This window comes from Schistocerca cancellata, chromosome 7 (assembly GCF_023864275.1).
Source record: "Schistocerca cancellata isolate TAMUIC-IGC-003103 chromosome 7, iqSchCanc2.1, whole genome shotgun sequence".
In the NCBI taxonomy this organism is placed as follows: domain Eukaryota; kingdom Metazoa; phylum Arthropoda; class Insecta; order Orthoptera; family Acrididae; genus Schistocerca; species Schistocerca cancellata.
The window spans coordinates 332,712,191-332,736,854 of NC_064632.1; the positions used below are offsets into that span (position 1 = coordinate 332,712,191).

Consider the following 24,664-nt stretch of genomic DNA (forward strand, 5'->3'; position numbering starts at 1 on the left):
TATTGCTGTGAGCGACATAGCACTCAGTGATAGAAGGGATGACGTTATATCAGAGCATGCACAGTCGAAAACACAGAGCTACATCTCTCCTCTGAGTTGATCGTGGCGCGGCTGATAATCATTTCAGCACTCTACACTGGTTCCATGATTCGCGGAGAGAGCACTACAGATCACGTTTTCATCTCTTTCATTTGCAACCAGCAGACATTCGAATAGTGGTAGCATAATTTTAGTGCGATTTCTAATTCGCATTCGAAGAGATACATCATAGTTTTAATATGATGTTTACAATGTGTTGTAGCACATCCGCACATGATAACCAACCACCACTGTTCGAATTACTAAACCCACTGATCGAAATAGTCCTGGCGGATATAAACTTGGCAATCGGCTGCCAAGCCTGCTACCTTTCAATGCTTATAGCTTGCATTGTCCTTAAAGTGAAATAGCCCGCAACACGGTCAGTTTGAACACCATAGTGCTTCACTAGCAAAGCCACCATTGGAGGTGCTATGCCATTACACCTCAGACAATGGAGCCGATGTAGCCAGTTACAGGAAGACTTACAGATTATTGAGGACTCCGAATCTCGCTGCATCCTGACGGTTTTTACATTAATAAAACACAGCCAACGATGAAAGAAGCGAGAATAGACAGAAAAAAGTTGTAGGTGTGACTGGGGATCGAACCACACAGCCCTGGTTTTGCTATCAAACACTTACTGAGTCACCGTCAAAAATTTTAAAATCTATGTACAGACTAAATAATAAATACAATTTTCAAAATTAAGATGCGTTACTGTATCTAGTAACGCCATAGAAAATAGATTAAGCGTGTAACATAGAAACTCTTTTTGGTCTATTTGATGATGGTCTATTTTTCTTCTCTCGTTGGATACGTATTCATTTCTCGGTGTTAGCTACAACATGCCTCATACCTACTCTGTCCAATATCGTAATAGACAGAACCTCTTCCCCATCGAGCTTCTGTTTTCCCTTAACTGCTCAATTTCAGTAATTAATAGTTAAAATTCCTAATTACACGGCGGAGGTAATCAGTTTTCCTGTTTTTCACTGTTATTAACAACGCAATATTTTTGTTTAATTGCGCAAAGCTTTATTTCTCGTGCTGTCCATGCAATTTCGAGGATACGATGTTAGGCACGAATTTCAAGTGTGTGTGTGTGTGTGTGTGTGTGTGTGTGTGTGTGTGTGTGTGTGTGTGTGTGTTAGCATGGTGGAGGCTTTTGACGTCTAATCTTGCATTCCGTGCATCAGCACCGACGAGAGACAAAGTTTTAAGAACTGCTCTTTGCCGTACGTGAATGATATTTCAAGCGTTGTTGCCCTCTGAAATAGCTACTGCAAATACCGTTTCAAAAAAGTTAAGAAGCGAGACTTTAACCCCTTAAGACCTGCATAAATTTCCACTAAAAAGAAAGAAAGATAAAAAATCGTTTTATATACGGTAATGAAGAATACGTAATGTCAAATCTAAGATGTGGTTGCTTTTTTTTTTTTGCGACGACTGTACGTTTTGATTATATGTTGCTATTCTGGCTTTGAATTCTAGCAGAACACTTTTTCTTTTGTTATGGGGAATTTAAAAACTGTCACACACTCTCTCTCTGCAGGTGGTGCACGAGATTTGAAATGTCCATTTGCATCTCGTGTAGCATGAACTCACCTCGGTGAGCCATCGCTAATAAAAACTTCAATGTATTACGGTAGTTATTCGCTAGGATGTGTAAATCGCAATAAAAGGAAAATCTAATCGTTGAAAGCAGTGTCGTAAATTATATACGTAAATAAAAACATTTGATCACTGGAGTATTCTGGTGCTTCAGATCAATGGGGAAACTTGCATTTACTTCCCTAGATTCATCTCTGTGCATGCGTCCTGAAAAGTACACAGACGCCTAATAATGCGTATTTTGCATAAACAGTATTAGTTCTACGTGCAACTAGTTCATTACATCGAAATGTGATTTACGTCACGTTGGCAATACTACAGAAGAAGCTAATAATTTTCAGAACTGATTGTACCTCTGTATCTAGCTGTAGTTGTCCAAACATTGACAACCCCCCCCCCCCCTCTCTCTCTCTCTCTCTCTCTCTCTCTCTCTCTCTCTCTCTCTCTCTCTCTCTCTCTCTCTTGTGTGTGTGTGTGTGTGTGTGTGTGTGTGTGTGTGTGTGTGTGTGTGTGTGTGACCCGAAATATTCACGAAACAGCGCATGTGAGTGGCTTCATATAGAATCTGCACCTGCATCCACTGGCGCTCAAAAGCAGTTAGCCATCTACTTTTTAGAATCGCTTTGGTATTATTGGAATTCGCGACACAAGGCATTAAGGGAATAATTGTTTAGATCGGTATATAGCCGCTATCTGGAGGACAGTTTTCGGCTCCATGGCTAGCAGCAATCGGAGTGTAAAGTCAGTTTGCAACAAGAGAACCAGAGTTAACTATGAAGCTTAATTTGCAGTATACTAAGGTATTGCTTACAGTCCTGCATAACTTTGTCATTATTTTAATTGTTGTTGTTGTTGTTGTTGTTGTTGTTGTGGTCTTCAGTCCTGAGACTGGTTTGATACAGCTCTCCATGCTACTCTATCCTGTGCAAGCTTCTTCATCTCCCAGTACCTACTGCAACCTACATCCTTCTGAATCTGCTTAGTGTATTCATCTCTTGGTCTCCCCCTACGATTTTTTACCCTCCACGCTGCCCTCCAATACTAAATTGGTGATCCCTTGATGCCTCAGAACATGTTCTACTAACCGATCCCTTCTTCTGGTCAAGTTGTGCCACAAACTTCTCTTCTCCCCAATCCTATTCAATACTTCCTCATTAGTTATGTGATCTACCCATCTAATCTTCAGCATATTTTATTTTAATTATTGGGAATTAATCTTTAGCAATACCAACGCATTTTCACTAGCGTTTACTAACAACGGATGGTGGGGCAGGGCTCTCTTTGATATTAAAAATAAAATAAAAAAGTAACTTATTCTAGAATACAGTATTTTCAATGGTGGACATAAAGTAAACGCCACCCCCCCCCCCCTCCCACTCCCCGTTGATATTACTAGGGTTAATTAACGGAAACCGTTTGCAGGCGTGAAGCCGCTGTTTGACAACTTCGCTGATGTTACCATAACCTTCCTTCCAGAAAAACCCATTTACGTCGCATGTCGCTCTGATTCCTGATTTTTATTGAAATTGACGTTAGTTTTATGGCAGAATATAACAGAATTCTAATGGTGTAGTGGGATTAGTGGTTGTAGCGTGTTTTATTACTGGAACAATTTTTGTGGACATGTTGCTGGGTGTACGATACTTGTCACATCTACCTGTCCACACCGCTCTCTGCCGTCTGGTTAGCAATTTTTTGTTGACGGACTCACATAGTCCTATCTGCGTTCTTCTCTACTGTGGCTGTCGCTATGTCATCACCTCTTCCAAACCTTTCCCATTATTCTGGTTCGTGATAATATTAAATATAGAAGGCAGTCATATACACACTAAAATAAAAACCCACAAATATGTTATTGTAAATAAAAATTATGCTGCGATCCACAGATTTTTTTATAAATGTCAGTGATCCATTCTTGGGTAGCGTCGATATAAGTAGGAATCATGGGATCTAGCGTAGCGCCATGCATGTTAATGATAGGCATACAATTGGGCAGATATTTTCCACGCGTTAGTTAGCGTGTGTACCAACTATTATGACTGTTTTCCAAATTTTTCCACAAGTTTTTACATCTATTGCTACTAGAATCCGGCTGTTGAGAAGTGACTTGTTACATTCTCGAATTTCCGTCTCTGTAATGGGTTCCTTTTTCGTCCCCAAGCAACTTAACGGCTTTTAAAGAAAACCATTACCGCACATTTGCTTTGCTATTTAGATGTTTGACTTAATCTGGATTATTTCGAGCTGAGAGCTCATTTTCAGAGGAGGCGCTGAATTTGTTGTGTGGAGCGAATATACGAGGGGCTTTCAGTAAGTAATGCTACACTTTTTTCCTGAAAGCAGGTTGATTTTATCCACGATTCCAATAGACCATATTATTGTCCACTCTTTTGGCCACAAAACGCTATTTTTGAACATAATCTCTGTTCTGTGCGACGGCCTTACTCTACCTTACCGGGAGGGCCTGTGTACCTGCAAGATACCACTCTACTGGTCGGCGTCGGAGCCAACGTCTTAATGCATCAGTAACCTCATCATCCACGTACTGCTTCCCGCGGACTGCATTCTTCATTGGACCAAAAAGATGGAATTCGGAAGGAGCGAGATCCGGGGCTGTAGGGTGAATGAATAACAGTCCAGTGTAGTTCCGCTCTCAAATACGCAGACTTCTGTGAGGCCTTGCGTTTGCATTTTTGTAGCGACGAACAAGCTGCAGTTTTTTCTTCAGTTTCGCAACTGTGTGCGGCCTGCTGGCAAGCGGGAGATCGGGCGGGTTTGCGCGGCCTTGTTGCGAAGACGACACGCCTCGCCCAGCGACTCACCGCGCTTTTGTTCACTGTCAGGTCTCCGTAGGCATTCTGCAAGCGCATATGAATATCTGCGATGCTCTGGTTTTCCGCCAAAAGAAACTCAGACAGCTCTCCGGCTGGATTGCTCCTCTGTTATAGACGGTATTTTGAAGGCTACGTATAGCGCTGCCACCAATCGGAATTTGATAAAACTATAGGGGCTGAAGCGGGAATTATCCACGATGTTCCACAACAAATTTAGCATTTTTCAACATAAATTGGCCAAAAAAAGTGTTGCACTACTTATTGTACGCCCCCTCGTATTAGTTGCTTGGGATGACAATTTTGTGCAGCAAGTATATAAAAAAAAGTTTATAAAGGGGACGCCTTTGCTTACCGCGACAATGCTTAATTTCACAGGAGAGTTTTGAATCTGTAATGACCTCTTCGTCTGATAATATATTTGCATGCTGTGTTTCCTGTCACGCGATCGCAGGTTTAAAGACGCTTTGCCACTTCGCTTACGAAAACTCAAATAACCCCCTTTTTCTTGGCTACCCGACCGTGCGCTACGTATACTATGTGGCGTGAACATTGTACCAGTCATCTGACAATTAGTTCAGAAGGACAACATTTGAATTATGACGATTTTGCTGGAAGAACACTGCGTGTGTTGTCTTGCCGCCTTAAATTTCATATTTGGTCTCAAACTAACCTGTACGATAGGTAGTTTTGGAAAGATAAATAAGGTTGAAAACGGCATTTTGAGCTTCTTCATGCACTTATATTCGTTCTTCTTGTCATGGTTTTTGCTTTTCACCATTTTGTGAATGGGAAAACTGTCGGCCGGGTGTGGAAGTTGACCTCGCGCCGCACTCGGCAGGACTAAATAGCCCTGTGAGTGGTTTGGTGGGCGCGGGCGGCGACCGCTGGCTGCTTCTGGCCAGTCCACGTCCCCAACTACACGGTAGTTTATAACTTTTTTGTGCTTAAAGCTGTCTATTTCCTCGTCATGAAATCCTTTAAGCGTCGATTATTAAAGGAAGAGAGGACTGATGACCTCGCTGTTGAGTCCCTTGTAATTCCCTGAGTCAAGCAAGAGTAATGGGCTTAAGTCGATTTTAACCAGGTGATTGTGATGGTATTAGGTTAGAAAAATGAGATACTAAAAGCAGATGATTTTTGCTACTTGGGTAGCAAAACAACTGACGACGGCTGATGCAGAGAGAATATAAAACGAACACTGGCTATAGCAAGAAACTCATTTCTGAAAAATGGGAATTTGCTAACATTGAATATAAATTTAAGTCTTAGGAAGTCTTTTTTTTAAAAGCTTTTGTATGGCATGTAGCCTAGTACTGAAGTGAAACGTGGACGATAAGGAACTCAAGACAGTAGGAGAATAGATTTTGAAATGCGGTGCTATAGAAGAATGAAGACGGTTAGACGGATAACTGATGAGGAGGTACTGAGTCGAATTGCAGAAAAAAGAAATGTTTGGCAAAACATCTCTAAAACGGAGGTATCGAGCGTGAGGCATCAAGGAACAATAAATTTCGTTATGGACGGAAGTTTGGAGGGGGTAAAAATTGTAGAGGGGGAGAGAGAGAGAGAGAGAGAGAGAGAGAGAGAGAGAGAGAGAGAGAGAGAGAGAGACCAAAACTCGAATACACTAAAAATGAACATTGGATGCAGTCGTTATGCAGGGATGAAGAGGCTTGCAGAAAATAGACTAGCGCGGAGAGGTGCATCAAACTAGGCTTCGGAATGATGACGATGACGACGACGACGACGACAATCAAGAATCACTGACAAACTAGGAACTAGGTGAAATTGAAATTGCAGTCGGCGATTTCATATAGTTTTTAGTTATCATCATCTCGGTGCAACTTTCATGGCGCACGCACGCAGTCTTTCCTTCGCGAATGCCCATCCTATTCGGAGAGGATGGCGGTTTAGACTCCCGTCCAGCCATCAGATATAGAATTTTTTGTGAAATTTCGTCATTTATAACAATACTTTTAACTGTATGTTGAAAATCACGGAAATAATTCAGCCGCAGAATTCCCCTGGTGGCCTGATTCCACCTACAATAAAATCACGTATTTCTAGGCTCGTATCCCATGAAACTATTTAGAGAAAAGGACTCTTTCTTAGCCAGCCAGAGTGGACGAGCGGTTCTAGGCGCTACAGTCTGGAACCGCGCGACCGCTACGGTCGCAGGTTCGAATCCTGCATCGGGCATGGATGTGTGTGATGTCCTTAGGTTAGTTAGGTTTAAGTAGTTCTAAGTTCTAGGGGACTGATGACCACAGCAGTTAAGTCCCATAGTGCTCAGAACCATTTGAACCATTTTTGACTCTTTCTTACTGATACCAGTGTTGCACTTTTGGAAATCTGTAGCCTACACTGGTCACGGAGCATAAAACACTTCGCGGATGGTTTACGCGACTGAGTGAGGTGGCGCACTGCTAAGACACTACACTTGCATTCTGAAGATTTAGATTTTTTGTGAAATTTCCCTAAATTGCATCAGAAGAATGACGGGATACGGTTTCTTTCAAAAGGACACGCCCGAGCCCCGAATCCTTTTCCTATTCCAAGATTATGCTGATGACCACATCATCGATGCGGCGTTAAACCCTAAATTTCGTTGCTTTTCGATATACACGAGACTGCTACATGCTAGAATAATAGTTTAGTTAATCCCTAACCACAACCAAGGCGGGCACTTGTAAAGTGCATATTGTTAAAACATTCACTACGATTATGCAGTCAACTTGAAGTGTAGCTAGTGGCAGCATTTAAAATGAAGGTCACGTGTACTGCGAATTCGTGCATTTGCCTGGAACTAGGGCGATGGCAAAGAGGAAGCGCCTTTTCGGACTCTTGTAACCACCCTCATTGCCCACAAGGCCACGTCTTGTCGCGACTCGCAACTGTCGCCATCGGGAGAACGCTCATCTCAACTAGAGACACAGCTTATTCACTGCCTTTAAATTTAACGGAGAAAGTTGTCCACGTGACAATAATCCGCAACGATTACAGGGACAGCTCCTATTAAAACGCCTCCGAAAGATTCAGATATCGTCATACCAAAGAAATGCTTCGCTATAGTGCTGATGAACAGAATTTTAGTTAATCGTGTCAGAAACACACACTCTAGCTTACAAGTTATACAAAATGTTCCAAAACATGGTACTATAAGCATTGCAATTAAATGCGGCGTGACCAGTATGCAGCAATTTAGGATGCTTCCTTGGTGGCATCGATGACATTCTGAGGCGCGCATGACGTTGGGCATAGACTGCAGACAAGATGATGCCTCATTGTCTGTTGTTCACCACATTCACATGCTGTGGGGTCGCATGCAAATCCCCACTTTTTCAAGTTGGTCTTCGTTCTTCCAACTGCAGAACGCAGCCTGTTCAGGGTCTTCCATATTGACCGGCTTTCTTCGTGACCTGGTGGGAGGCTTTCGGTCGGGATCGTCCACCCTGCTAGGTGGCTGGATCTGGAACGTCACGAGTTGACTCTGAAGTTCGAAGGTGGTTCAGTGAGGCTTTCAGTTGAATGGAGAAAGCTTTCCCTTGACTTCAGCCTTGGTACTGCTGGCTAATACCCGTGTATTGCGTGGGTCTTCAGATTCAATGCCTTAGACTTTTTCAGTCTGGATGCACATTCACGACGGATGTCTGGAGGTGGGATGAACAGGATGAGAGCAGCCCTTGGATTTCCTCTCTTAATATCCTGCAGCAAACGTAAGGAGACTGCCTTACCTCGTCAGCCATACGAAGGATAGTTTTTAAAATATTATCGCGACAGAGGGTAAAAGAATTAAGCTGAGACCAGTGTAAAGCAAACGATGTCTCGTCAGAAATTCACTGTGCTGTATATGATGGTCATATACTTAAACATCCGTAAACCCGAGTGAACTGAGGGCTTGTGCAATGTCGAAGTTCGATCATAACTGACATGACTGGTACACGTTGTAGACGGATGGTTCCAAAATGTGTGTCTTTGGGCGAGGCGCATTTTTTGACGATGGAACAGGAGAGTGGACAATCTTTCCTGCTGCCTACTCAAGCGTCTATGTTAACTGCGTAGTAGTAGTACGCCATTTATGAAGCTATCCTTACATACTCGACTTAAAAGTAAAGTTCCTAGTATTGACTGACTTGATGAATGTCGCACATTCTCTTTGAGGGCAGCTGAAGACTAAACTTTAATCCTTTTGCACACGATATGCTGCGAAGCCTCAGTCGAGCAAAGGAGATGCGTCAACAGATTCACTTTCAATTGATACTGGGACATGTTCAAATAAGGGACGACGAACGTGCAGATAAACTGACAAAACTGGTGCAGTATGTGCTTCCCACCCACATACCCCTACCATAGCGTGTTTTTCTAGTAGGCTCGCCAGACAAGCAAAAACGTAATGGACAAAGTAAGTGGACATCGGCCGCAACATCAAAGGCACATGGTGTTGGGCGATTCAGCAACAGATTCCACTCCAACCACGGTTTCTTAGCTTGGCGCTCTCGAGAAAAGAGATTGTTACTCTTACGACTAAGTGCAGATCATATGAATACCAGTAAAACGAGACATTTGTTAAAATTCATTCCTTTTTCAAACTGTTACTTCTGCCCCATTGACGATGACATTGTACACATAATCATAGATTGTGATGAATACCATCGTCTATACAATATTTAAAAAAAAATTACGGCGTATTTTCCTCTTGGGGTAGCTCTTGATTCCATGAATAAGTCCATTGCCAAATGTATTTGCCCACCATGGGGCTCACCACTCGTTGGTGAGTGGTCCTCTTTCTGTGCTACAAATGTACACTTCAGTTATCTTTTCACTTCTCTGACTTTCTATCAGATGGTCATGGTTTTGCAGACCCTGCTTGGTTCACGATTTCGGCCTTGATTTCTAGTTTTATTCTTGGTGCAACTTCACCTTCCATTAACGATTATATGGCCCCCATTATTGGGTTTGGCCTGCCATCTTCTCCATATTTTACGGAAGAGTGTGTCGTGCAGGGTAGGTCGCCCACTGTGGTGTATGCTTTGCCTCTGTGCCCTTTCACCCTGTCACCCTTCATTCCTGTCGTCACAGTACACCCAAAGCCCAGCATGGTAGCGATCCTGTTGTGGGACTGGGGTCGTCAAGTACCTGCACAGTGTTAGCCTCTTGACCACGCAGGGATCACACTGTTTGTACCTGTGCTGCACACTCCTCCTGTATGCCATGGAGTGTGTGCTTGTCATGACTGGGGCATGGGGATTCCCAGCAATGGCTTACTGGCCAGGTACCCATTGGCATGGCGGGGTGGCGCCCATGGGGAGAGCCCCCACTCACAGTGGGGGTAAACAAGGCATATAGTGTTCAAACAAATTTCGGGCTTGCAGCCGGTCGTCGTTCAATACTTCGCACGATATTTCAACTGGGCACCTGCCAGTCATCTTCAGGTGAGCCGTCGCAGCTGTTTGAACAGTCAATTCGCCGGGAAAATTTTAAAATTCACAAGGCATATAGTGGTCACACGGCCTCAACAGTATCTTCAAATGGCAACGTCTCATATGGTGCAACAAAGTACGATCCCAGCACATTCCCTCCCCTTGCTACAATGTGGGAGGAATGCAGGACAAAACAAGGAGCAAAATCCTCCCCCCAATACGTCGTCTATACCAGGACTGATGGGGATATCTTTTCGGCCACAAAGCCTTTATTTTTGGTGGAATACATTGAGGACAGATACAGACAAGTTGCAGTTATCTCTAAGATGAAGAGCAGTACCCTCATTAAAATATCATCTTCTGCCTGCTCTCTTGCGAAAAGTTGGGTGAGATTCTGTGACTGTCGCCCCCCACAAGTTTCTCAAAATAGTCCAGGGTGTGATCTTTCACCGTGATGTTCTTCTGCAAACTGACGGTGAACTACAGACCAACTTACAGCGACAGTATGTGGGGACCAAGAGATAACAGAATTGGTACTCGGGTCTTCATCTTGGCTTTTGAGTGCGATACATTGCCTGAGGTCAAGGTGATGGTTTACCAGTGTGGCGTGAAACCATATGTTCCTCCTCGTGTGAGATGCTTCAGCTGTATGAAGTTCAGACATACGTCTTCCTGTTTCACTGCTACATCTGCCTGCAGGGATTGTGGATGTCCACTGCCTGTGAACATTCCTTGTGACCCTCAACCCATCCATGTAAACTGTGGCTAGCTCCACTATCCCTGCTCGCCAGATTGCTCCTTTTTTAAGCGTGAGAAGAAAATCCAGGAGTATAAAACCCTGGATCACATATCAAGAGTTCAGAAAAAATATGAGCATCTCAATCCCAGACAACTAAGGAAATCTTAGCCTACAGCTTCAATGTCGTCACCTTCTCTGTCCACAATACCTTCGTCTGTTGGGCTTCGTGCATTGGGCCCTCAGAGCCGTCCACTGATACATGTCCCCAGGGGGTTGGGGGCCCCTCTAGTGCTTCCACTGCACCCACTTCGGGAGCATTGGCTCCGCACCTGCTGGGGCCCTGTCCCCCTGCCATAGGTACCTCATCCTCCATCTTCTCTAGCTAGGAAGAGATCCCTTGGGATTCTTCCTTCATGGTTCCTGCTAGCTCACAGCCAGACACCAGCAAGTGGCTGAAGGAACAACAGGCTGCTGGCTGTCGAACTGCTCATTCTTGCTCTGTCCCTGAAACAAATTCAGGGAGACTTTGAGTTGTTGTCTTCTGAGGAGGAGGAGGACAAAAAAACAAACAAAAAGAACTCCTGTAAGGCAAAGGAAACCACCACACATTTACTCCTTCTGTGCCCAAGGTGGAGGTCCTGGTGGCCCCTGAGGCACCAGATCTCCCCAGGGAATGTGCCACAGAACCTGTGGCAGTCAATGCCCTGACGTCTCAACTGGTGGCAGTACATGACCCTCGGTCATAACTTGTCCCCCCACAGTTTCATGCCCCCACAGTATTCAGACAATCGTATCCTCCAGTGGAATTATAAAGGATTTTTTTTCATCACCTGGCTAAGCTACTGTAGCTTTCTGTATTGCCCTACAGGAAACATGGTTTCCAGCAATTCAAACCCCAGCCCTTTGTGGCTACCAAGGTTATTTTAATAATCATACCAACTACGAAAGGGTGTTGGGTGGAGTTTTTACATATGTGATGGACTCTAGATAGAGTAATATTTTGCCTATTGATATGCCTTTGGAGGCTGTGGCTGTTCAGGAATGGGACCTTAGGATTTTACTATCTGTAATGTTTAACTCCTTCCTGATTACGTTGTGTCCCAGGGTTCGTTGTCTGCATTGCTCTCTCAGCTCCCCTCAATGATCACTGGCCATGGAAAAGACATCAAAACTTTACTGTCACAGCTTTATCTTCGCTTATTGAACTCTGGTGCCCCCACACACATCAATGTGGCACCATGAACCTATTCGGCCACTGAGCTCTCCTTTTGCAGTCCTGGCCATCTGCCATCTATCCACTGGAGGGTCCACGATGACCTGTGTGGTAATGACTACTTCCCGATCTTCCTGTCCCTCCTTCAGTGTTGCTCCCTGGACACCCGCCCAGAAGGGTTCTCCATAACACTGACTGGGATGGGTTCACTTCTGCTGTTGTCCTTAGCTCCCCATCGAATGGCGGTATCGTTGTGGCAGTTCTGCATACAGTGGCAGCCATTCTTTTGGCAGCCATCAAAGTCAGCCCTTCTTCCTCAGGATCCTCCTCATTGGAAGATGGTAACCTGGTGGACTCCAGAGATCGCTGCAGCGATTAGAGATCTAAAGGGGTGTCTCCAATGTCATAAGGCACACCCTTCACTGGGGCATCTCACTGCCTTTAAAGGGCTCTGTGCCCCTGTTTGCTTACCTCAAAAAACAATGAAAGCAAGAATCCTGGGAACAGTACGTTTTCACCGTTAGATCACATAACTCTCCATCACAGGCATGGACAAAGATCAGACAACTCTATGGCTTCCAGTCCCCTGCAGGTGGTAAAGTATTTCCTTAGATGGTGCCATTTATACTGATCCAGAAGCTGTCACCAAGCATTTGCTGAGCATTATGCTTGCACATCTTTAACTACCACTCTGCCTTTCGGCTCATAAAACAGTGGGAGGAGTGAATGTACTTACCTACATCTACATCCATACTCTGCAAGCCATGCAATGCTACATTCAGTGAATGGCAACTCTCCAGTGCCCTTGCCCATTGCTTTGATAGAGCCCCAGGGCCAGACCACATCCACAATCAAATTCTGGAAAATCCCTCAATGGGTTGTCAGCGTCATATCCTTGCCCTTTTTGATTGGATCTGGAAAGAGGGGGAGTTCCCATCTCATTGGCGAGAAAGTACATTATTTCTAGTACGGAAACTGGGAAAGAACCTCCTTGAGATGGACAGTTATCGACCAATCAGCCTTACCAACATTCTCTGTAAATTTCTCGATGGTGAGCAGGCGGCTGTGTTGGCTCCTTGAGTCTAGGGCCCTTTTTGTTGCACCTCAGGGCGGTTTTCACAAAGGCTGCTGTGCTGCTTATAATTTTGTTCACCTGTAGTTCACCATCGGGATGGCCTTTGTATGTTGTCACCACCTCATCACTGTCTTTTTCAATGTACAGGAGGCTCATGACACGACATGGTGTCATCACATCATTACTACATTACGTGAGTGGGATCTCTGGGGTCCACTCCCGATTTTTGTCAAGAACTTCCTGTCGCACTGTATGTTCCAGTTTCAGGTGAGTGGTTTACTAAATACCCCCATGTCCAAGAGAATGGGGTCCTGCAGCAGTCGGTACTGGGTGTCCCCCTCTTTATGGTGGCCATCAACAGTCTAGCGGCAGCTGCGGGATCTTCGATATCACCCTTCTTATATGACAACCATTTGTGCTTTTATTATTGCACTTCCTGTTTGGTTGTTACTGAGCGTCACTTACAGGGCGCCATACGAAAGGCACAATTGGGCTCTCACTCATTGCTTTCAGGTTTCAGCCGCAAAGACCCTTGTCGTGCACTTCTGTTGCTGTCATACTGCCCACCCACACCCAGATCTTTACCTAGAGGATCATGTGCTGGCGACATCTCAATACATTTCGCTGCCTCAGTAACGTTACTTGAGGTACAGATCACTCTAGCCTTCTGTGGCTCTACAAAGCCCTGATTCATTGCTGTCTTAACTAGGGAGTCTTGTATATGGTTCTGCGTCACCTACAGCATTGCAGATACTGGACCCCATTAATCATTTTGGGGTCTCACTTGTAACAGGAGCCTTCCAAACTAGCCCTGTTAACAGCCTACTAGCTGAGACTGGAGTCCCTCCATTACCTATCGGGCACTAACAACAGCTTCTGAATTATGCTATACATGTTCATAGCTTCCCTGAACATCCCAACTACCATGTCATTTTCCCTGGAAGAGAGATGCAACTTCAACAGCAGTGACCCAGAACTGGGTTTGCAGCTGCTGCCTGCCTCCAGTGTCTCTGTTCGGAACTGCAACTTCCTCCTGTTGCCTCTGGTGAGGGAGACATCGCATCTGGCCCTCATGAGTTCTACCCCAACCTTGGATTTGTCTTGAAGTATCCTTTGGTCCCAGTGGTTCCGTTGATCCCACAATTTTTTGCCGCCTATTCTTGGCTGTTCTTGAGAAGTACCTGGGTTTGGAAGTGATATTCACTGATCGCTCAACAATTAACGGATGAACAGGCTTTGCACACACACACACACACACACACACACACACACACACACACACACACACACACACACGATGCTGTGAACTCCACTTTCTGCCAAATGGCTGCAATGTCTTCACTGCTGAATTGATGGCAATTCCATTAGTCCTTAGCTATGTTTGTTCTTGCTGTGGCAGGAATATCCTAATCTGTAGTGACTCCCTTAGCAGCCTTCAGGCTATAGACCAGTGTTACTTTCCTCATCCACTGGTTACAGCTGTCCAGGCCCTTGTCTCTGACCTTCATCAAGCTGGGCAGCCAATCGTTTACGTTTGGACCCCCAGTCTTGTTAGAATTTTGGGAAATGAATGAGCTGATGGGCTGGCCAAGCTGGCCAGCAGGATGCCGAGTCTGGAAATGGCAGTCCCATAATTGGACATTTGCTTGTTTATATGTCATCAATTCCTGGAAGTCTGGTACTCAGATTGGTCTGCCCTGATCTCCTCCAAAAAATAGACCGTTAAGGAGACCACAACCACATGGCAGTCTGCCTTGCATGTTCCTTGCAGGAAGTCCACCATCCTCTGTAGAGTCCACATTGGCCACACTTCGCTGAATGATGGCCAGGTTCTCACACATGAGGGAAACCCTCACCGCCAATGTAGAGCCCGCATGTCAGTGGCCCACTTACTCATAGACTGCCCTAATTTGGCTAATTTGGCTGCTTTGAGGCAGCATCTTAATCTTCCTGACACACTACCTCTGGTGCTAGCAGACAATGGCAACTCGGCTGATCTGGTGTTACGTTTTGACTGTGAAGGTTGTTTCCATTCATCTCTGTAAGGTAGGGCTTTTTGGCGTCATTGACTGTCTATGGGGTTGGTGGGGGTACCCTTGTCCAGCTCCACCACCCTCCCTCCACCTGCCCCGCCCCCTGCCCCTCCTGGTCTGGGATCCCTTGGAGGCCCTTGCTAGGTGGTCTTTACCTGGCCTCTAACCTTTCCACCTTTTTGTTCTCTTTATCCTTTATTTTTAGGCTTTGCCTTTTGCCTCCTCCTTTTGACGGCTAGTCCTGTTTGACATTTAATATATGAAGGGACTGATGACCTTGCAGTTTAGTTCCTTTCATTCCAAACCCTGAGCCATGTTCATTCTTGAACCGGTGAGACATTCTTAATCAGCAGTGTCTTTCTGAGTAGTCTTCAGGCTGTTGATCATTTCTATCGACGACATCCATTTGTTCTGACTGTCCAGGATCTTCTTTATGACCTCCATCAAGCTGGATGGTTGGTAATCTGTTAATGGACTCCAGATTGTGTTGGAATCCCAGGGAAAGTACATACTGACTGGTTGGCAAAGTTGGCTACCAGGAAGCCGACTCTGGAGGTGGGGGTATTGGAAACAGGCATTTGTTTGACTGTGTCAGTTATTGGCTTGGAATATGGATTGATGTGCCTGGATTGATGTGCCCTGATTCCTGTGAACAAACTGCGAGTAATAAAGAGTATCACAGCCTTGTGACATTCTCCTATTCCTTCTACTCACAGGCAGTCAACCATTGTTGGCTTTGCTTTTGCCACAGTTGGCTTACCCACAGCCACATCCTGTGATGTGAAGATCCACCTCATTTTGGTGGCATCAATCTGATGGTGGCTCACATTTTACTTGATTGCTCCAATTTGTTTGTCTTACAGCAGAACCTTAAACTTCCTGACAGGCTATGCGTAAGTGGCTAATCTGGTTTTATGTTGTACCTTTGAATGTGGACTCTGCTTCTCTCTCTGAGGTGGGCCACATTGGTCTCGTCACCTGCTTCGACCCAGGGGGCCCATGGCTGCCCTTGCCCGGTGGTTTGGCCTGCCTCCTGCCCTTCCAACTTTTACACATCTGTTTACTGCCTCAACGTTGTCATTCTGTCCTGAGTTTTTATCGCCTGGTCAGTGTTCCTAGTCTCCTTGTTGTAATGAGGGTAAGGAAATGCTGATCAAATGCAGAGGGTGTGTCATCCATTACCTAATATGTTTCGGGTCCTAAAGTTGCTTTGTGGGCACAGCATCTCACCCATCTTATAACCCTCTTACAACCCTCTTACCTCTTTCTCAGTTCTGTTTGCTTCTGTCTCTTGGATTTATTGATTCTCAGTTGCAATCCTTGTCATTCCTTTCTGAGGACTCTTCCCGACTTAACGTTTATAGGATGGGAAGGGACTGGTGACTTCATAGTTAGCCTGCTTTAACCTCATCAGTTCAATCTAATCCAATCCATTGTTCCTCAGCTGCAGTTGACATGTAGAATGCTGGAGGTCTGCACTGGTGAGACGGGATTCTGTCCTTAGAATGAGGGACACCGTTCGTGATTCAGAGAGGTTAGAGAGATTTTTTATAGGGTGCTTCAGGAGGAATAGTAAATAAATGATAAAACATCCCATATAATGTGTAGGCCTATCCAGTTTTTATTGGTTACAGAGATACAGCTGGTTACATAGAGCAGTTTTCATTCCATGTGTTACTCTTAGCTTGTTTACTGACTTATTTTTGTTTTGAAGTTGTTTGAGTTTACATAGTTGAATCTTTCTACTGTGATTGCAATTTGTTAACCAGCTCTGCTGTATTTCTTTAATCATGCCCCATATACACTCCCGGAAATTGAAATAAGAACACCGTGAATTCATTGTCCCAGGGAGGGGAAACTTTATTGACACATTCCTGGGGTCAGATACATCACATGATCACACTGACAGAACCACAGGCACCTAGACACAGGCAACAGAGCATGCACAATGTCGGCACTAGTACAGTGTATATCCACCTTTCGCTGCAATGCAGGCTGCTATTCTCCCATGGAGACGATCGTAGAGATGCTGGATGTAGTCCTGTGGAACGGTTTGCCATGCCATTTCCACCTGGCACCTCAGTTGGACCAGCGTTCGTGCTGGACGTGCAGACCGCGTGAGACGACGCTTCATCCAGTCCCAAACATGCTCAATGGGGGACAGATCCGGAGATCTTGCTGGCCAGGGTAGTTGACTTACACCTTCTAGAGCACGTAGGGTGGCACGGGATACATGCGGACGTGCATTGTCCTGTTGGAACAGCAACGTCCCTTGCCGGTCTAGGAATGGTAGAACGATGGGTTCGATGACGGTTTGGATGTACCGTGCACTATTCAGTGTCCCCTCGACGATCACCAGTGGTGTACGGCCAGTGTAGGAGATCGCTCCCCACACCATGATGCCGGGTGTTGGCCCTGTGTGCCTCGGTCGTATGCAGTCCTGATTGTGGCGCTCACCTGCACGGCGCCAAACACGCATACGACCATCATTGGCACCAAGGCAGAAGCGACTCTCATCGCTAAGACGACACGTCTCCATTCGTCCCTCCATTCACGCCTGTCGCGACACCACTGGAGGCGGGCTGCACGATGTTGGGGCGTGAGCGGAAGACGGCCTAACGGTGTGCGGGACCGTAGCCCAGCTTCATGGAGACGGTTGCGAATGGTCCTCGCCGATACCCCAGGAGCAACAGTGTCCCTAATTTGCTGGGAAGTGGCGGTGCGGTCCCCTACGGCACTACGTAGGATCCTACGGTCTTGGCGTGCATCCGTGCGTCGCTGCGGTCCGGTCCCAGGTCGACGGGCACATGCACCTTCCGCCGACCACTGGCGACAACATCGATGTACTGTGGAGACCTCACGCCCCACGTGTTGAGCAATTCGGCGGTACATCCACCCGGCCTCCCGCATGCCCACTATACGCCCTCGCTCAAAGTCCGTCAACTGCACATACGGTTCACGTCCACGCTGTCGCGGCATGCTACCAGTGTTAAACACTGCGATGGAGCTCCGTATGCCACAGCAAACTGGCTGACACTGACGGCGGCGGTGCACAAATGCTGCGCAGCTAGCGCCATTCGACGGCCAACACCGCAGTTCCTGGTGTGTCCGCTGTGCCGTGCGTGTGATCATTGCTTGTACAGCCCTCTCGCAGTGTCCGGAGCAAGTATGGTGGGTCTGACACACCGGTGTCAATGTGTTCTTTTTTCCATTTCCAGGAGTGTATTTACAAATGCTGTGTGTGTCAACATGGTATTTGTGTGTGGGATTTGTGATAGAAATGCTGCAGCTGCCTGCAGATGATGATGTTGTTGGCAATTTTCTAGCCACTGAGTATCAGATTAAAGTGTGTTTACTAATGTTTTAACTGGACTGAGAGACTGGTGCAGTGCCAAACATTCATGTTTCACTTAAATGTGCAAATGAACGGTGTATGGATAAAGTAAGTCATAATTCAGCTCATACTATGTAGTCCTTCAACAAGCAAGCACTGAATTTCACTGTGTTGGTTTCCCACATACAAAAATGTAACTGACATTACATACGCAAGACCTCTATCCTTTATCATTTATAGAGGGTTCAACACCTTCAAGGAGGAGAGGAAGGTAGATGATTGGTATTTAATGGATACTTGCAAATTGTCAAGTAAACCTACTAATATTGTTTACAAAAGAAGACAGCTTCACTTTGATGTGTGTTACAGGTTTAACTGATACCATCACGTTATCCGATGGAAATGCTCTAGCCTTTGTGGACACACAGTTTCAAGAAAACTTTGCTTAACTGCGTGATGTGGTATGACAGGCTGTCAGTTGATTCGGCCTGTTGGATTACTGTTTGTCCTACAGGATCCCATTACCTAGTCTTTCTAGCATCCAGGAGCATCTGTCATGTGACAGGTCATCTTCATATAACATTCCACAGAATATAAATTTGTAGAAAGTCACATTTCTTGGCCATAAATGTCCCTGGACCTTGCTTATTTAGATACTTGTCTGTGGGAATGTTTCAAGATGAACTCTACAAAGAAAATGTAAACCCAAGAGATTAAAGAACAGAAAGATGACCTCAGGAGAGCTACACGTGGTGTTATCAAGAGAATTTGAAAATGCAGTGAAGTCAGAGTTTGTATTTATGAAAATAAACTTTGAACTTAACAATTTTCTTCCACGTAACACTGTCTGTGAACATTTGTTGACATTGCACTAACAACTGTATCTCTATAACCGATAAAAATGTGGTACCTTCTGTGGAATGTTGTATTCGAATTAGTCTGTATCACCACTACTTACAATGTTTACCATTCCTCCTGAAACAACCTGTAGTGTAGGAGAGATTATATTACCTACTTCACCAATGTCTGGAATGAGCAATGCCTAAAAGTACCAAAATTTTTCAAGTAATTAAACAGCTAGTGATGGAGTACTGACTGCTCCTGTCTGCTGCACTTTATGCTATTACCTAGTGAATGGTCTGCAGATAGTTGTATAGCATAAAAATTTGTGAAGTCCTCTTATTTGGCTGTCTTGGTTTCTGACTGCCTGTAAGTGTGTCAGGACTTTTCATTTCCAGCGTCTGTACTGAGGCTCACAATGTGCTGCTTGACACCTAATGGCAGGTCCTTTCGGTGTGACATTTGTACAGCTGGCATCATTAGGAACAAGCAGTTGTGCAGTGCATTTTCCACAATTGCCATCAAGCAACAAAGGTGTGTGTGTGTGTGTGTGTGTGTGTGTGTGTGTGTGTGTGTGTGTGTGTGTGTGTGTGTTTTACATGCAATGGAATTTTAGCCATATCAATTTAGTCGAGGTAGGGTGAAGTAGGTTATGTAACCCGTCAAGAGTTTTTTTAAAATGAGTTTTAGTAATGTTTCAGTGAGTTTCATGAATTTGTTTTCATTATTCACAGGTCCAAGTAGAGGTATGATCTTATTTGCTCTAGCAAACTTGATTTTTTTTACTTTTTTAATAGATATATACTAAGTTGTGGATGTTCAAGACTGCTTTGTAACCCCCATTGATAAAAAGTACAAGCTATGTCTGGTGTTTGTTAAATGGAAAGTTGTTCATATAGCAATGAATATGGATGGTCCCAAACTATAAGATGGTGGGACTGGAGTAATGATTTTTCCTAAGCATTAACCTTTGTCTCCACTGCATTGTTTAAATTTGTTATCTAGTGATTACTCTGATATTACTGAACCTGAGATATATTTTGTTGTATTGCCTTTGCAACATACGTCATTGTTCTGCAATATTCTACATGCAGCGATCAGCAAATAAAATAAAAATGCATGTAATTTTGGTGATTGTAACTAAGATAAAGCAGAAAGGTTTCCTAACACTAAGATAAAATATAGGGATTAATTTTTAGCATTTTTATTTACAAATATAATAAACTTCAGGGCTTTTTGTGTAAGTGCTTCGTGTGGTTGATGGAATTTGAGTGTGAATGTGTTTCCTAATGTTTTCACCCTGGCGTTGCATCATTATTGAGAATCTCCGTTGCTGCCTTTTCCATCATTGATGAGGATGTGATTCAGTGCGAAAAGATTTGTCCTCTTCCAAGTGTGTCGAGGTACATGATAGAGACTCATATTAAGGATGCGAGTGTGTCCTCAGGTTTATTACGGAGCAGATATCTGTCTTCCCGGACATTGGTGGTAACGGAAGACTGATGTCTCCCCTGCCAAATTAAATTTGTGAATCATTCATTTTAGTGATTCTGTTGCAGTGGCTCTGGTTGTCCTCTCTGTTTATTCCAGTTATTTTATTAGAATTGTTAATTTATTTCATGGCAGGCAGATTTCCTTGGTATATTGCAATAATTGTTGAATGCCAGTAATTTAGAATTTGCTTTATGGCAGTTTTATAAATTTCCCTGTCTCATTTATGATATATTTTTAACCTTTCCAGTCTTTTACTTTTTACACAGAAATTAAGGACATCGGTGTAGGAAAGCTGTTTGGAGTATTGATAAATTTGTTGAGAAATGCATTAGCGTCTGTTTCCTTACATGCCTTTTCCTGTTCTATACCTTGTATGTGATTCTTAGCACCATCCAAAAATCTCTCCTTTTCTTTTTTTCATGAGAATTTCTCAGACTTTTGTGGTTTTTTTGTGTGCTTCGTTTTCGCGAAGTGTTCACCGGAGTCAGGCATAGTATTAGCAGTTGAGTACAATCTAAATTTTTTCACAATGGGCATTGTCTACAAAAATGGTATCATTAAATCCACCTGCTGCTGTGGAGAAGGGTATTGTAGCACCAGAGTTATTTTTTCCAACTTTTTTGTGTCATAATATTTTAGTGTACCTGTGTTTGAAATGCCCACAAACTGGTTACTCTTTAGTCTTGTCTGACATAGCATAAGTCAAAAATGAATTTAGATGTCTCATAAATTTGAGATCTGTAGACTGTTACGGTTATAATAAATTTATTCTTCAATAACTGCTCACATTCTTGTACTTCTAGGTTCAGATATACATAATAAAGTGCTTCAGTTTTGTCTTCAGCTTTTACTAACATGGTGGTTCCTCATTTTATGTATATTAAATGTCTTGTTATTAACAACCAAACCCAATTCAAAAGTAATAGCAGTGTGCATAACTACAATACTAGGAGAAAGGATGATCTTCACTATTCAAGATTAAATCTAACTTTGGCACAGAAAGGGGTGAATTATACTGGCACTAAAGTCTTTGGTCACTTACCAAATAGTATCAAAAGTCTGACAGATAACCAACAAGTATTTAAGAAGAAATTAAAAGAATTTCTGAATGACAACTCCTTCTACTCCATAGAGGAATTTTTAGATATAAATTTAAAAAAATGTATATTAAAAACATAAAAAAATAAAAATAAAAAACACAAAAAATGAAAAAGTTGATATATTAACTTAAGTATGTTGTTAAATTAACTTAATTATGTCATGTATTGGAAAATTTGACTCGTTCCATGGATCATGAATACGATATTTCGTAATGATGTGGAACTAGTATTAATCTAATCTAATCTAATCTTTATCCCCATGCTTGGTGGTACAAAGAAAATTTTTGTTTTCAAAACTCTTACACATAAAAGAAGCTGCCTTGTTTTTTCAGCCATCTAACATTCTGATGAAACAAACAGATTTAATTTTAACGAGAAATGCAATATATTATGTGGACTTAAACTGTTATGAATTTTGTCTTCATTTTTCATTGACTATTATCATTGTTTGTTGTTTAGATTAATTACCTTCCTCATTTAATCATGCTAATAATCTCTATCTACTTCTCTAGGTGAAGTGGATGATGTACTGGATTGTATTTGCCCTGTTCAGCTGTGCCGAAACTTTCACTGACGTCTTCCTGAGTTTCTGGTAAGCGTATGGTTCCATTGTAGTGATTGTTGTCACAGTAATTAACTTTTGAACAAATATATCTTCTTTGTTCCTCAGGTTTCCATTTTATTATGAGATCAAGATCCTGTTGGTTCTGTGGCTGCTCTCACCTGCCACTAAGGGATCCAGTATACTGTACCGCAAATTTGTGCATCCAATGCTCAGCAGGCGTGAGCAGGTAAGTCTTGGTTGTGAATGCCTTTTGTATTGTTTTATTTTGTACTAGCCTTCTCCCCATGACTTTGCCTGCATATGCATATTCATATCATCTTCTCCCTCCTGCCTCCTCCTCTCTACCAATCATCTCCTCCGGCCTTCTGAATGTTCCTCCAGCCATGCCCATCTGCAAATGTAGCCCCTGCACAACAGGTCAGTGAACCAGGCTGATGCTACTCTCACAACTTCCCTGTCATGTAGACAGCCTATAAAGCAGGAGCTGAAAAATGTTTTTACTCATATCGCCATTCCTATTGGAGCTAGGTGGTTATAAACTCGACAGTGATGATATGATGGTGCACAAATAGAACTTAACAAGTATCAAATTTGTTTGTACAGAGGTTTGAGGGGAGGCCCCGGATTACAACATACTGCACACCCAAAAGAGAACATTATTTTGCTGTAACCGCAAGCCTAATCTTCAGTGGAAATGCAATTTAGAAAATAAAAAAGTGTTAAGTTCAAAACTTTATCAACGTTTGGGAAATGAAACGACTATTTTTCATTGATTAGAAAACATTCTGCCCTCTTAGAGGGCTCACAACCCTTTTATGAGTATGTATGTGGTGAAAACAGGATCGCGAACCACTACAGTATTTCATTTCCTGTGCTGCAGTCCAGTCTCTGACTCTGTTTACTCAGAATTGGTCTGTAGAACAGATTACCCATTGACAGCCTAACTTGTTTGTGAAACATCAGCATTTTAGCCATTCTGTGGTGGAGACTCGTCAGGTACTCATGGTTGTAGCCTTCCTGACTATTTAGGGAATTCACTATTGATGCCTGGTCTGTTACCTCTGTGTACCCGTGTGTGATGAGGAGGTAGGGGGCATTGGGACTCCAGGCAGTGGTCATCAAACCATGTGGCCATTACTCTGGCTAAGTGGTGTCTTTGGGGAGAGCCCTTGATTGGATTAGGTGGCATCATGGTGGGTGTCTTGCACATTGAAAAGACCTAGCTGTCAGTCAGTTGCCATGAGAGTCCAGCAGTGTCTTCAGACAGAACTGAATACTTCAGTGCAAATTATTACAGAACTTACCTTCCTTAGGTTTGTCATGGATGGAAAGCAAACTGTATACACTTCCTCTTATCAGTTCCTGGTTTGCAGCTGGACTGATGGAGAGTTCTTTTTAGCTACTAAGTCATGTTCTTTATTCAGAATATTGAAAATGTATGTTGTGAGGTCTCTTCCCTCAGTAAGTTATGAAATGGTTTGGTCTTTGTGTGGGACATACCTGTTACCATAACACTCCATTAGTGTTTGAAATGGTACAAGGCTTAGTGTTTCCCTGGGGATTAGCACTGCACTGTGACCAGGAATCAATTGGAAAAACTGAATAAGTGTGGAGTCCACTGTTGTGTACATACAGGCCTGCCAGACGACAAGGTTGACACTGGAATATTCTCCCTCATTTTTGAGGGAGACTTTGCTTCCCTACTAAGTCAAACTCTTGCGATACCATTTTGATTTGCAGATACATTTCCCATCCCCAATATGGTGCTTTAAATTTCAACCCTTGGGCCATACATCTTCCCATTGTATGAACAATCCAGTTTGTGGAGACTAGTTGGCTGCTTCATGAAAACTCACTGTGTGAGTAATTATCCTTCTGTGTCGGTTGCAGAGACAGTTGCCCTCCCCAATCCCTGAAGTGATGATCCCGTAATTAAGGAATTTAAAACCCAGGAACTTAAGGTCATCAGTAGTGTCTCATATTTTGAAGCTTGAAAAAATAAAAGTTTTATACCCTGGCCTAATGCCATTGACTTTGGCCGTTACCATGGCCAGGAAATTAGCAGTACGCCGATTATTTACTCACTCCTTTCCCTTAACGTCAGCCCCTGATGGTTCTGGAAGTCAGTTAACCCATGGGAGAGACAGGTCATCTCCTTTAATGGTTTGTGCAATACAATCTTGAGGACCCTGATTTTTTGCACCCAGCTGGAGAAGCATCACATGGCTTCACTGAGTGCACCCTCTCCATGAAAATCCACAGACCACTGATGTGATACCAGCCAGGATCTGAAGGAATGATGGAGTGAGAATTCCAGTGCTGACC

General features: G+C 43.7%; 1 protein-coding gene across 4 annotated transcripts in view; it reads left to right on the top strand.

Annotated features, from left to right (window-relative positions):
• LOC126092109 (uncharacterized) overlaps nt 1-24,664 on the top strand; it is a 280,658-nt gene that overhangs the window by 159,268 nt on the left and 96,726 nt on the right. For all 4 annotated transcript variants that reach the window (XM_049907543.1, XM_049907544.1, XM_049907542.1 and 1 more), the window contains 2 exons: nt 22,287-22,366; nt 22,445-22,565. In XM_049907543.1, the coding sequence (XP_049763500.1) occupies nt 22,287-22,366; nt 22,445-22,565 (201 nt within the window). The remainder of the gene's footprint in view (nt 1-22,286; nt 22,367-22,444; nt 22,566-24,664) is intronic.